The 15,593-nt window shown below is 36.3% G+C and overlaps 1 protein-coding gene across 2 annotated transcripts in view; it reads left to right on the plus strand.

Moving 5' to 3' along the window:
* The window catches only part of LOC118749242 (RINT1-like protein), a 50,231-nt gene extending 36,644 nt beyond the window's left edge, over nucleotides 1–13,587 (plus strand). For both annotated transcript variants that reach the window (XM_036484039.1, XM_036484041.1), the window contains 3 exons: nucleotides 12,958–13,078; nucleotides 13,140–13,249; nucleotides 13,356–13,587. In XM_036484039.1, coding sequence (XP_036339932.1) covers nucleotides 12,958–13,078; nucleotides 13,140–13,249; nucleotides 13,356–13,410 — 286 coding nt within the window. In that variant the 3' untranslated portion in view covers nucleotides 13,411–13,587. The remainder of the gene's footprint in view (nucleotides 1–12,957; nucleotides 13,079–13,139; nucleotides 13,250–13,355) is intronic.
* The last annotated feature ends 2,006 nt before the right edge of the window (nucleotides 13,588–15,593 follow it).

The following is a 15,593-nucleotide window of genomic DNA, read 5'->3' on the forward strand; positions in this document are numbered from 1 at the left end:
CTTGCTCGTGATAGTCGGTAATTGAAAATTTCATGAGACATGATTTGTTGACGATAACAATATGGTTTTAGCAAATAAGTTTTTAGGGGAAACGCGTCGTCGGCAACAATGACGAATGGTGTCGGATTTTCTTCGTTTGGCAATGGCCTTGGTGGCGGAATATTTAATGTATTTTCTGCAAGGACAGTTGAGAGCGGAGGACACCTGATAATATTTTAAATATAGAAATATTTAAAAGTTATTTATTTAAAGTAATATTTTACCGCGCAAAAACACCACCATCTGATTCGCGTCCGTATGCTCCAACTTCAACAAATAAGAACTTATATTCCGCATCCACCAAGGCCATTAGCACAATACTATTGTGCTTTTTATAGTTGAAGTACTCGGATCCACAATTAGCAGGCGCTTGAATCATGACGTGTTTTCCGTCCAAAGCGCCGCAGCAATTCGGGAAGTTCCAGCGCTCATCGATTTTTTTTGCAATTTCGATCCATTCTTCAGGAGTATTTGAAACCTTTAATTAAATGTTAACGATTCACTCCCTAGGTCTTAAAAACAGAGTTGGGTAGATGCATACAAACCTTCAAATACTCATTTTTTTAAGTATTATAAAGAGCTTGGCATGTCTCATGTATAATGTGACATATTGTTGTTTTACCCATGAGAAAAAGAGCCATCAAACTCGAAAAGCTATCACCAGACGTTAAATAACGCAAGGTTACGGCCAATCTCTCTCCAACGGAAATAGCTTCTCGAAAAGAGGTGTCTTGCTTCTGAATATGTGGAGTCAGACGCTCCACTAGAAAATCGAAATCATCTACATCCATTCGCACAAAGTTTTTGAACCAATTTGTATCTTGCTGTAGCAGCTTTTCGTGCAATGTGGAATAAAATCCGCTGGAGGATCTGCTTCTCAATCCTGGCCTTACCCACCATTTCTTTGATTTCCTTGTCTTCCTCCAAACCTGAAGAGTTGTTATTAAGCATAACTTAGCTCCTGCCACAGCAATTCGGTTTTCCTGTTTCATTTCTTTTTAATTAATAAATAAATTGGCGGAAAATATTTGTTTTTTGCGCTCGATAACTTTTTGACACTTCTCAATTTGACATCGATGGTGAAAACAGAACAGCATTATTTTGACAGCAAATTTTGTGTCAAAGATTGACAAGAGTTGCCATGCATTTTTTATGCCATTTTTTGTAATGTAGTTAAAACGCAAATTACCCTAATACCATGTCCCCACCAAAAAGTTAACCATCTCAAATCGAACTTAACCACATCACTAACTATTGCTGTCCACACTGCGGTTTGAGGTTTATAAAACAGTACAAATGTAAAGATCAGTGTTCGGACCTCCAAAACTCGATTCAGGACTAAATCGTTGCAAAAATCGGGGCAAAAACAAATTTTCTGTACTAGATTGAATTTTTTATTTTTGTTTCTGACATTAATTGTTTGTCTAAAATATTTTCTATTCATGCAAAATAAGAACTTGAAACAATGTAAGGATAATATGTCACATATTTAGGTAATTTTTAGCCTTTTCTATAAAGTAGAACGTATCTAACACTTAATTTTTTAAAAAGCAAACCTTTTCTACTTTATATAAATTTCCTTCTACATATATTTTTTAACAACTTAAGTAAAGTTCTGCATCCGCCAATTTGTACAGCCATACATCAAAAAATAACGAAGTTACTTTATTGACGCATTGCTATGAAATAGTTACTTTTTAATAGTGAGATTTGGCTAACTTTCAATTTTTTTTTTGCTGAAACCGGTGGTGAACACTATAAAAACGGCCCCAAGAGGGGCATAACATGAATGAAAAAAAACGGAATAGATTTTAAGTCAAGCGGAGTAGAGGAGTGGATTTCAAATTTTTTCAAAAACCGGAGTAAATCTAATCTGCTCTTAGTGGAGTCCAAACTAATGACCCACAGATGGCGGGAAAACACAGGGTTGTATCAGACTTTCGGCGTGGTTTCGAGTTGGTTAGTTTTTAACCATCTCAGTGAAATGGTTAAGTGCTGTCATTTTGATATGGCGAAACTACTCTAAATCAAGTGGGTTATCGGGATAACCAACTCAATAGCCATAACTACGTGGTTAGCTCCGGTGGGGACATGGTATAAGTGGCGTTGCTGACAATTTAGACATTTGAATTTGTCACTAAATTTGACATAGTGAAAACCGGCCATAAGGAAGAAGAATAAGCATTGAATTGACATAGCACCCTCCTTAAAGGGGTGTTCATGCCATGAACGGTTTTTGCTAAGCCAACATAAAATAATTCATTGCAACGAAGAATACGTGGAGGAACATTAAAACCAATTCTCATAAGAAGGAATGGACAATCAATAGAGCCTGAGATGATGTCAAATACGAAACACATCGATAAAAGAGTACGCCTCGCATCTAAGGCCATATGGTTGATTAGTAGACAGCGAGAACGGTAAGACGGGAGGGGTTCAGTAAATCTTAACGAGCGAAAAGGAAACCCAGCAAAAACCTTCTGAACAGATTCTAATCTGTTGATATAAATAGAATGGTATGGTCTCCAAATAAACACAGCATATTCCAGCCTAGAACGAACAAAAGACGTATCCAAAGATTTGAAAGTATAAGGATCGGAAAACGTAGAATAATTACGACGAACAAATGCCAACATCGCGAACGATTTAGAAATAATAAAATTGATGTAAGTGGTAAAGCTAAGCTTGGTATCAAAGTAGACCCCCAAGTCCTTAAATTCCCAAATTGACTTCAGCGGCACATTTGAGATACAGTAGGAAGTAGGTACCAGTCTTAATAACTTAGCATAGGAGGTATAATGACATTTACTAATATTAAGGAATAGACAATTACGCATACACCAATTGTATAAGTAGTCGAGCTCAGCCTGGAGAGTTAGTGAATCTTGCGGGCAACTAATTTCATAATAAATCTTCAGGCCATCAGCATACAGCAAGAAGTTACATTTAGAGAAACAAGAGGAAATATCATTAATAAAGAGCACAAATAATAAAGGACCCAAGATACTACCCTCGGGTACACCTGAGGAAGCAATGAACGAACGGGAAGATACATTTTCAATTACGACAACACAGCGCCTGTTGCTTAGATACGATATAATCCACTTCAAGAAAGCAGAGTGGAAGCCTAGTCTCGCCAGTTTAGCTATCAAGATACGGTGAGATACCCTATCGAAGGCCTTAGAGAAATCCGTGTAGACGGCATCAATTTGGAATCTCTTTTGAAAGGTTGCAAAACAGTCCTCCGTAAATACCGCTAAGTTAGTTACCGTTGATCTGCCCGGGATAAATCCATGTTGATTAGGACGTAACACGTGCTTAGTAGCACAGTATATTTTGTCTTTCACGATACATTCGAACAGCTTAGAGACAGAAGTGAGCTTGGAAATCGGCCTATAGTTCGCTATATCATTTTTATTACCACTTTTGAGAATCGTCGTAATGAAAGCCAGTTTCCAGTCGTCGAGAAACACCCCATCAGCCAATTACGTATTAAATATATGTCTCAAAGGCTCGATAAGAGAGTGGCAGCTTTTTAACTAGATAACTGAGAGGCCATCGGCGTCAGTATTAGTGGAATACTTTAAATTAGTTATACCATTAACAATATCCTCATAAGACAAAAATAAGTTACCGAAGTTGAGAGAATTATTTAAGTTTAAAGAAAGGTCCTCAGGAACAACAATATCCGGGTTATCTAAAATAAAATTGGACGAGAAAAAGTCAGCAAAAGATTGACAGCATCCAAAATAGAGTTAGCTGAAACACCATCTAGTTGAACTGAAGCGGGAATATTTGAGCAATTCTTTTTCGACTTTATGTAACTAAAAAAAAACTTAGGATTTCTTTTTATGTTACTTTCAACATTGTGTATGTAATTTCTATATGAAGATTTATTCAGCTTGTTAAATTTAGCTCTATAAAACACATAACGTTCGCGCAGATTAGCGTCGTTTGAGCGTTTGAACTTTTTGTAAAGCTTGTTCTTCAAATTCCTTAGACGTTAGAGCTCTTTAGAGAACCAAGGGAGCTTAAAAGTTTTAGAGTATAGATGTGGAATATTGTTTAGACAAACATCGTAAACGTTAGACTTAAAAATATTGAAACAACTAGTTACATCCTTCTTCCCAAAAAGCTGAGACCAATCTAAAACCAACAAATTATTATTCAACTCAGTAAAATCACAAAGAGAGTAATTAAAAGCTACCCTCTGGATGCCAGTAGGTAACTCAAAAAATTCAAAAAATTCAATTTCCAACACTAATGGAGTATGGTGCTGATTTGAGATTAACGTTAGATGGAGTGAGCAAATTATTATTATCCAAATAGCTCCAGGAGATATTGTTTAAGTTAAAATCGGTTTTCGGTTGAAGTTCAAGAATGTTGTCAACATGGGCCTTATACAAATAATCAGAGCTGCCCGGTGGAATGTATGACACAAAAATGTATAGCACACCGCCCTGTAGCTTTACACATATCTGGTCCAAGATAGAATTTTCATCGAGGAGCGGAGAGAAAGCAGCCCGAAGATGGCGACGGGTAGCTATTAATACTCCAAAATATTTCGTGCAGAGAGTGATTTTTCAACATTAGAGCTTTTGCGGCAAGGTTGACAGACCTACATTGCAACTCGTGATAACGCGCTTCTATCCTGAGGGCCTCCAGAGTTTGAGTCCTTGCAAACGTCAAGCTGGGAGGTTGTACATATATTGTGCTCTGATTTTGGCTTTCTATTTGCTAAGTTTATTGCGCTAATTCTGAGTTAAAGTTGTGATAAAAAGTGCCTATGAGCATCTTAGTTTGAAATATTTGGAGCTAAGTAAAAGTTATTTTGTTTTATATTAAACTAAATTTAATTAAATTTCACTAGCATACATTCTAATCTTGCCTAGTCATTTGTTGCTATCATTGTTGTTGTATCATTTGTAGTTAACTGAATTCGTTTGTTTTTGCACATTTGTTAAACTCTTTTTGTTTACTTCTTCTAGTAATTCTTGTCACAGCTGTTTGCGTTGCGTTTAGTAAGTGTCATATTTACAGTGATACTCAAACTATTCGCTACATTTATTTAAAGCTATTTGCATCAGCTCCTTAACTGTTATAATTTATTTTGTTTGTCTTTTTATTAACAAGTGTTATTACATAAATCTTTCAATATGAAGTGCGATCTCTTGATACTTGCCAAATTAAAAGCGATTCTGAACGCTACTTATCGTGCTGGCTTTGTGATGGTATTTACCATCTGAAATGTGCTGGTTTCACAGGAAGACTTCTGGACGCTATTAATGATGGCAAGGGCCTTCGCTGGTCTTGCGTAAATTGCAGGTCAACCGAAGTTGATCTTTTCAAGCTGTTTAGGCAAACCAGAAATGGTTTTACAGAAATAGGAAGAGAATTATCAGTATTGACAGAAAAATTTAAGCATTATGAAAATGCGTTTAAATCATTCAAATGCTTAGATACCTTGCAATCTGTTAAGGATATCCGTGTGTCTAAACGTAAGCGTCTTCATAGTCTATCTAAGGGAATTATTGCCGTTTCACGTCAGAATAATCTTCCGACTGACTTAATTAATCTGTCTTCTCCATGTCCTCCAGCATCAGAATCCTCAGCCTCAAAAGAGCGTGTAACGAAATCTGCGTCGGATAATAACGAGCCTGAAGTATCTTCCCCTTCCCCCATTGAAGTGGTGGCATGATCTTCAAAGCCTCCACCGCCTTCCCTATCCTCAACTACTAACGCAGTAACTAAACCCCTTCCGCCAGTACTCCAGTCTGATACAAGGAAACTAGTTGTGTTTCCACCAAAGAAGTCAATCTTTGTCTCTAGATTTTCGAGAGACACTACCGAAGACGATATAAAGCTTTATACCTCATCAAAAATTAGAACTGTCGACTTAAGCATCAGAAAACTTAATTTTAAATACGAAAGAAATATTGCTTCATTTAAAATTGACGCAAATTTAGATAATTTTAATGCGCTGCTTAGTAGTTCCTTTTGGCCCCCCGGAGCTTTCGTTGGTGAATTCGAATATAGGCCCAAAAAAGGAAATAACATAGCTAATATTCCCCGTCATAACACTGAATCAAAAAACTAATTATTAAATCTGCTTTAAGTATTTTTTACCAAAATGTAAGAGGCTTAAATACTAAATTAAGGAACTTATACCTTAAAGGCCTTGAATGTAATTATAATATTCTTTCTTTTACTGAAACTTGGCTGAAACCTCACATTTTCAATTCAGAGATTCTTCCAAATAATTATCATATCTATAGACAAGATTGGCAGGACAGAATCGGCGGTGGCGTACTCTTCGCTGTAGACTCTTCAATACCATCTGAAGAAGTTAGTCTCCACCACATTGATTCAGTAGAATTCAAATGCATTCGTGTTCAGGCTGGAAAAGGGTATATTTACTTAGCTCTATGCTATATCCCTCCCCGATCTGACACATTGGTGTATTCACGACTCATCTCTTTACTGAAATCAGTTAATTTACTAACTAAGCCCTCTGATTCAATGATTGTGTTGGGTGATTTTAATTTACCAAGCATATCATGGAACATCATTGACAATGATATCGTACCTTTCGCGTCTAGTGCGTGCAACAATGTATTTTTAGAGGAGATGGTTGAACTCTGCCTAACTCAGGTTAATGTACTTCATAATAAGTCTGGTAAAGTATTAGATCTTGCTTATGTTGATGATGCATCTAAGTCCGTTGTAAATAAGCGTGATCCACTAGTTTTGCCCGAAGATGTCTACCACCCTGCTATGGAGGTATCTTACGAAGTTATAAGTGATGGTCAAAATTCCAGTACCCAAGCATACGAACCAAATATTCGCTTTGATTTTTCGAAAGCCAACTTTAAAAAGCCTAACAAAGAACTGTCTAAATTGTCGTGGCCTGCATATAAAGAAAGCATTGAACAAAGCGTTGCACTTTTTAACTTTACTTTACATAAATTATTTGAAAAGCATGTGCCTAAACGCATGTATGTTCCTGAAGAACAAACACAGTTATGGTTCACTAAAGAACTGAGAAATTTGAAAAACAGAAAGTCGCGTTATTTTAGATTACACAAAAACCGGTTTACACTCATACTATGTAAAATACTCACTTTTGCGTCATAAGTTTTTTGAATTAAACAAAAAGTGTTATAAAGCTTACTTGTGTAAAATCAAACGGCGTATAATATATAACCCCAAATCATTTTATGACTTCGTAAACTCCAAGCGAAATGTACGTGGGTTTCCTTCCGCCATGAAGTATCAAAATACCGTCTCTAGTGATAATCAAACAATTTCTAACATGTTCGCTCAGTTTTTTAAATCTAATTATTCCATTAACTCACATGCTAACATTGACTATCCTTTTAAACTAACGGGTGATTTTTTTGAGGTTAGGATTTTCATGCATTAGTATTTGACAGATCACGTGGGATTTCAGACATGGTGTCAAAGAGAAAGATGCTCAGTATGCTTTGACATTTCATCATGAATAGACTTACTAACGAGCAACGCTTGTAAATCATTGAATTTTATTACCAAAATCAGTGTTCGGTTCGAAATGTGTTTCGCGCTTTTTTATCGACAAATTTTGTTCAGCGATGAGGCTCATTTCTGGTTGAATGGCTTCGTAAATAAGCAAAATTGCCGCATTTGGAGTGAAGAGCAACCAGAAGCCGTTCAAGAACTGCCCATGCATCCCGAAAAATGCACTGTTTGGTGTGGTTTGTACGCTGGTGGAATCATTGGACCGTATTTTTTCAAAGATGCTGTTGGACGCAACGTTACGGTGAATGGCGATCGCTATCGTTCGATGCTAACAAACTTTTTGTTGCCAAAAATGGAAGAACTGAACTTGGTTGACATGTGGTTTCAACAAGATGGCGCTACATGCCACACAGCTCGCGATTCTATGGCCATTTTGAGGGAAAACTTCGGAGAACAATTCATCTCAAGAAATGGACCGGTAAGTTGGCCACCAAGATCATGCGATTTGACGCCTTTAGACTATTTTTTGTGGGGCTACGTCAAGTCTAAAGTCTACAGAAATAAGCCAGCAACTATTCCAGCTTTGGAAGACAACATTTCCGAAGAAATTCGGGCTATTCCGGCCGAAATGCTCGAAAAAGTTGCCCAAAATTGGACTTTCCGAATGGACCACGTAAGACGCAGCCGCGGTCAACATTTAAATGAAATTATCTTCAAAAAGTAAATGTCATGGACCAATCTAACGTTTCAAATTTTATGCGTTTTTTTTAAAAAAAAAGGTATCAAGCTCTTAAAAAATCACCCGTTATGTCCCATGAACTCAATAAATATCGCAGTAATATCTCTCGATGATGTAGTAGTTTATCTGAAATCCTTAAAGCAGTCCTTCAGTTATGGTCCTGACCAGATCTCTACTTGTATTCTTATAAATTGTGCTGATTATCTCTATGAGCCGTTAACAGCGTTATTTAATTTGTCTCTTAAAGAGGGCGTTTTTCCAACTATATGGAAGGAATCGTTCATAACCCCGTTACATAAAAGCGGTAGCAGACCTTCAGTGGAGAACTACCGGGGTATAGCTAAGCTTTCTGCAATTCCTAAATTATTTGAAGCAGTTATAACAAATCAGTTGACACATTCTATCTCTTCTAGCATTTCATATAGTCAACATGGATTTTGCAAGGGCAAATCAACTTCTACAAATTTACTTGAATTAACATCATATATCTCAAAAGCATTTAGTGAAAGCAAAACTGTTGATGCTATATATACTGACTTCAGTAAAGCATTTGACAAAGTGTGCCACTCGTTGCTCATCTATAAACTTGATCTTCTTGGTCTTCCACCTAATTTTCTACGTTGGATCTCTTCATACCTCTATGATAGATCACAAAGGGTAATGTTTAAAAATACTATCTCTGACGTCATTGATGTTACTTCAGGAGTCACTCAAGGTAGCCACCTAGGCCCGGTTCTGTTCTTGCTTTTTATAAACGATATTTCTACAGATATACAATTTTCCAAAATTTTAATGTATGCAGATGATGTAAAGCTTTATAACTCATACATTTCAATTAAAGAAAGGTCTTTGCTACAATCAGACTTAAACAGCATGGCTTACTGGTGTCAAGTAAATCTTATGCCTCTAAAACTTAAGAAATGCAAAGTAATCTGCTTCTCGCGAAGAGCTGTTCATCCCGCTTCTTATACAATAGGTAACCATAACCTGGAACAGGTATACAATTTTGTGGACCTTGGTATCACAATGGCTCCTAAGCTTAATTTTAATCTTCACATTAATGTGGCAGTCAACAAGGCTAAAGGTGTACTTGCATTTGTGAAACGATGGTCAAAAGAATTTTGTGACCCTTATATCACTAAAACCCTCTTTACAACATTAGTTAGACCGATTCTGGAATATGGTTCGGTGGTTTGGAATCCTAGGTATCAAATTTACTCAGACCAGATAGAATCAATTCAAAAACAACTCCTACTTTTTGCTTTAAGAAATTTCCGTTGGGATTCTCAATATAACCTCCCGCCTTATACGAGCCGATTAAAACTTATTAATCTTCCTACACTTGCCAGTCGCAGGCAAATGCTTGGTACAATTTTTATAGTTAAATTACTGACAGGCTCAATTTCACGTCCGCTTCATCTGGGTGAAGTTAGCCTTAATATTCCCTCCCGGGTATCAAGACACTTTTGGCCCCAATTTCTGAAAGCTTGTAAAACTAATTTTGAATTGCACCACCCACTCCTTTGCTTATGCCAGGGGTTTTACTATCATTCCAACACATAAAAACAGCTGATGAATTTAGTTCTGTAGCTGAACAGTTTTAGATCTCGTCACATAACAAACTCCTGCTTATCGTGACTCGGGGCAAAAATTGAAAATACGGGTTCCGTACGTCATGCGGACTGCCCCCTCGTGCGGATGGGCGGGAATGGAGGGTAAAAACCGTTGGGAAAACCGTTGGGTGTAGCGGGGAGTAGTCCTGACGCTGTCCGGAAGCATCTGCTCAAGGCAGCGTTTATTTTGATTTGTTTTTGTCGGATGTCCATCCGTATATAGTCAGCCCATGTTGAATTATGCCCTCAGTGATAGCTATGCAGATGCAAATTGCTGTGTCTATGTGTGGTCCTTTCTCTCTGGTGCAAAAGATCTTTAGAAGATTGTTGACTTTTTTGAGTTTATCGCAAATGGCGTTAATGTGTTCGTTCCACGACGCATTTCTTGAGAACGTGACTCCCAGGATTGTCAATTTGGTTTTTAAAGCAATATATTTATTACCAATATTTATTCCTGAGAGACAACACTTGAGTTTTCTACAAATATGTAAAGCTTCTGCTTTGGTTAGTGGTATTACCGCTCCTGTATTTTTATCCCATTTCTGTATTTTATTATTGAGGTCACTTAGACTATTGTTTATTTGCTCTGAAGATCCAGAGGAGAGCGCAAAAATGTTGTCTGCGTGTATCCCTATGTAGTCAATACCGTCTGTGTTTTTTATCTGCTTGATTAGTGAGCAGGAGTATGCTGTGAATAACACAACTGATAGGGGAGAGCCTTTGGTAAACCATTATAAAGATTTAGGTATTTTGACATAAGGCCATCAACGCGAACTGATAACCTCCTGTGTGACATGAACGAGTAGACTGTTTTTAGAACTTGGCTTGGTAACCCCTAACTTGCCAGCTCTTCTATAGTCACTGTGGCTGTGACCCTATAGAAAGCCTTTTCTATGTCTTCTGAGAGTACGACACTGTGGTAATTTCTTTTTATATTACTTTTGAGCACTGTTTCCAAAGTATGACAAAGGGTGTGAACCCCTTGCTGTGGTAAGAAGGCGTGTTGCTCTGGAGGGAGAAAAGCATTACAATTTTCGCGTATTTTCCGGGCTATGATTTTATCAAAAACTTTCGCTAATACCGAGATGAGTGAAATGGGACGACACTCTCCACTGTGTTTGGACTTGTAAGGCTTAGGGACTGGTGATAAAATTGCGAACTTCCAATAGTGCGGATAGAGGATTTTGCTATACAGTCGGCATAGTCGGAGCTTAAGCTTAGCTTATTTTGTCTATTCCTGGAGTTGTGGCTTTTGAACTTTTCGTTGCTTCAATAAGGTCTTTTAATGCTATCTCTCTAAAGCGCTGGGTTATGCTTATGTTTTCTTTAGTTTAGTAGTAAGTGCCTCAACTTTTAAATTTGGTTTTTCTTTTATTATTTGTTGGTCGAAGGATTGATCCGAACCAAGGGAGCTCCAAAATCTTGCAAATTCGTCGGCTATCGTCTGCGGGTGTGTTATACATTTGTCGTTCGTGAATATCGGTGGGAAATTTGTGTTCTGTTTGGATTTGGTATTTCTTATTTTTCTCCATAAAGTTCTTGTGTCCATTGACGTGTTAAGCGAATTTACAAACTTTTCCCAAGTATTTTTCTTTGCTTGTTTGCATGACCGGCGAACTTGTGCACACAATCTCTTGTAATTAATTAAGATAACTTGGCTGCGTTTTTGTTTGTACGTATTCCACGCAGGGTTTTTAACCAAGCGGGACTATTGTGATTACTTATCTGTTTTTGACTGACATCGATTCGTTTGCCAACGACCTAATAATTTTCTTTACATTCGCGGCTTCTTGGTTAATATTAACCGATTCAATAAACTTACTATTTATTTCTTCGGTTTTATTTGCAAAAAGTTCCCAGTTTGCTTTACCATCCACAAAACCTGGTTTAAATTTTTCTAAGCCAGTAGTGATATCATTAAAAATGAAAATTGGGAAGTGGTCACTTCCTTCTGGGGAACATTTCCAAGAGAGCACCGATGCTAATTATGAATCAGCCATAGCGACATCCACGTGAGCCAGGGCGTAGGTGAGCCATCGTTAAGACAAACCAAATTCTGCCAAAATCGCTTAGGCGGTTACAGCGCCAATAAAGAAGAAGAATAAGACTATTCTCAATTTCCAAGCCCAAAGAAATGGTTGGGCGGTAAGAGATTTTGGTCGTATGAAGAGGTCATCACTGAGACGAATGCTGATTTCGAGGCCTTGAAAAATCTGTTATTTGGAAAGAATTAAGAAATAGGAAAAAACGCTCGGCGAAACGGGGTATCTTCATTGTCCAAATGAAGTCGACTCTAAAGTTAGTTGCAGCTTTTTGACAGAATTTTCAATAGAATGCCGTATGGCATTGGCAATTTTGTTTTTTTTTTTGTTTTGTTTCTTTATACATTGAACTGACTTTTACACTGTATCGACAAAAATCAATAGTGAGTAGCAGTGGGTAGTAAAATTTTACGAAAAACATGTCTTCTAGTTCTGAATAAGTACGAATTAACACACTTTTAGGCGAATGCAACGGAAATGGTTAATGGATAAATGCAATGAAGGATAGATGAATATGTAGACGAAGAGAGGACAAAAGAAAATATAAAAATAAAAATATATACGTAAAGACAAAAACAAAATAAAGGTGAATTTAAATGCTTAATATAAGGACAAAGGTGAAGGTACATCTTAAACCCTAATGCTGTGGTCATAAGCAATAACCGCCTAAGTCGACTTAAGAAAGAATTGAGTTATATATGTTATCGTATTCTGCAACTTCTATTCCATGTGTATGTGAAATCCCCATCTCGCCAGCTAGGCTATTTAAAAAGTTATAAACGACCATATTTTGGTTTCCCCATAAGGATAACATTGCGATTTTTACACCTAAAATTCATTCTTATACTTGCCAATCACAAACAAATTTGAGAACAAGTGCCTAAGTATTTAATATTCAAATTTAAATGCTTTAAATACTGGCAGTTACTCATAAATTAGATTTTCTTTTTTGATTGAAGGGAAGCCTCTAATAAAAATTTTTTACTGTTTTATCTTATGTTTTGATGATAACAATTCATTTTTTTAGCGAGCTGGAATCCATTTTGAAGTCAATGCGTTGGGGTTATAAAGAATATGATTCATTAACGCTTTCACCGACCCGAGATAACGTTTCAAAAGCTCAGCTACTGGCCGAATATTTGTTTCTAGTAATTTTTATTATAATACGTTAATATATGTATGTTTTGCTACATTCATAAAGTATTTCAGATTAAATCACCGATCGAAGAGACCGAACCACTGGAAATTATCACACCAAGCATTATTTGTCAACCAGTAAGCACTGTTACAAAGCTGCTGCTGGCTCCATATCGACAAAGGTATGTTTTCGGAATAGCTATTTTATTTCTCGAATTGTACTTCTACCAAAAAAATTCTTCTCATAAAAACCATTTGCCATTTGTGTGGCCAAATACTTAACAACAGGGCCGTAGGCAGGGGGTGTAAGGGGTTAGATGTGTCACCGAATCCTGAAGCTTAAGCCCGCATGATGCCACGTTTTTTCCTGTATTTTTCATTTGAGATACCGACAAAAACTGACGAAAGTCAAATTACAAAAACAGTTCAGCAATGTGTTAGAGAGAGCCAAATTTTGTGTGAAAAAACAGTTCGAGTTTTGACATTTCAAATTTGCGTAAAACATTTTTGAAAAAAAAACAATAAATAAAAAATATAATTAAAGCGGCAAGACAACTACGTATTCCTTTTAATTGACTAAGTCCACGATGCAGAATATATGGGAAAATCTCCGTGCTTTTGTGTCACTCGCCTTTAAACTAATTTTATTAATGTAATTTTACTTTTTATAAAACCTTGGGCCATTTTGATAACGAGTTCTTGTAAATTATTTATTTTTTTTTTCATTTTAATGTTATATAAATTTTTATAAACAAAGTTATTTGTTTTTGTCATTTTATCGCCTTATGACAATTATATTAAATCATTTTTATTGTGCTTGAGGCTGTTTTTAATGAAAATCTTATTGTGGAAAAGCAACAATTATTTGAAAAAAATGGTAGAACTTGATCATGTGGTTGTTGGTTTTGGTTTGGTTATAGCACTGGAATAGCTGCGCTTGATTGTAGTTGGTTTAACAAACGAAATAGTGGAAAAAAGCAACAAGAATTCACAAGGCGAGCTTATCACAGTGCGTAGGCAACAGGCTGAGTCAGTGGGATCGTCGGTTCGAATCCAACTGAGAGAAGTCTGATGAGGAAATGTGGTGATTTCCGAAATAGCTATCACTTCTACCATTTTTTCAAATTATTGTTGCTTTTCCACAATAAGGTTTTTATTAAAAACAGCCTCAAGCTCAATAAAAATTGTTGAATTTTATAAACAAAGTTATTAAAATAACCGGTTTTACATGTCACTTTGGGTACCTTTTTTTAGTATAACTTTTTCAGCGCAAAACGGAGACATGCAAAAATCATGGCAAATAGTAATTTTAATATTGGCAAATGTATTAGGTGTTGAGAAAAATAGGGGCTCCTCATTGGAAATAAACTTTACAATTTGTAACCTGTCACTCGTAATTATCAAAACGGTAATATTTTAAGTTATTTTCCATTTTGCACTTTCGGCAATTACTTAATTGTTCATATTTCTTTATATACATTAGACCACGTAAAAAAAATCGCTAAGGGACCGGAATAAGTCTCAAATTTTAGCATTTGTTATAGTAATGATCCATGAATCTCCCCTCTCCAGGACAACTGTAAGTGGTCCTGCGTCGACCCTTTCCGTTTCAGGTTAATATAATTTTCTAGGATAAATTACACTAAAAAACACTCGAAACTGTAAGTATACATTGATTACATGACATTTAATTATTATGCAGGCTCAGATTATTTAAATTCCAAAATTATCCTTTTTTAATCCCTTGCCCTATTTGGGTCAAATCTAGTACATATATATACGGTGATCATCCGTACTCTATTTCAAAAAACAGTACTTCTTTCTAGGGTGCTGTCTTTTGAATTTATTATTCTGAAACCATGTTTTGTCCTTTATTTTAAGGCTTAACCATTAAAAGTCCTCTTTTCGATATATACAAATTTTACCAATTCGCCTAATTACAAAGGTAAAATATGTGCCTTTTTTAACTAAGAAAAAATAAGTACATCGGCACAATATGTACCTCGAAATGTGTTATTTTTTTAACTACGAATTGATTGTATTTTTTATACCTTTCCTATTTGATGTCCTCTGTTTTTAATCTTAATGTCACTGAAAAGGTCTCGCTCAGGACTATAATTGGCCCTCAAAAGGTTTTGGCCTTAAGACCGAATTTGATTTATAATCTCACTGATTTTGCAAATACTATCCCTGTCTACTAGAAAAAATATTTAGGGGATTCCCTTAAACTCGTAAAGTCTTAAACCGTGTAAAACTCGTAAATTTTCGAGGCTTTTATGGGAACGCCCCCTTTGCGAAAAGGTGTAAACAGGTGCGTAAAGTGATAGATTAACCAGGATTTTGTGAAGCAATTTTTGTTTTTTCGTAGTATTTTCCATAACATCCCGCCATCTTGCCTCTGTCAGTCTTGGCTAAAATACAATTAAAAATGCGGAAAATTAGCAGAAAATCTATTTATGTCAATACAGTTAGTGGATGGAATTCATTCATTTAATTCCCGTATTACTTTTTCATTGATTTTCACTA

The sequence above is a fragment of the Rhagoletis pomonella genome, unplaced genomic scaffold, assembly GCF_013731165.1.
Source record: "Rhagoletis pomonella isolate Grant_MI unplaced genomic scaffold, Rhpom_1.0 Rhpom_scaffold_00014, whole genome shotgun sequence".
Classification (NCBI taxonomy): domain Eukaryota; kingdom Metazoa; phylum Arthropoda; class Insecta; order Diptera; family Tephritidae; genus Rhagoletis; species Rhagoletis pomonella.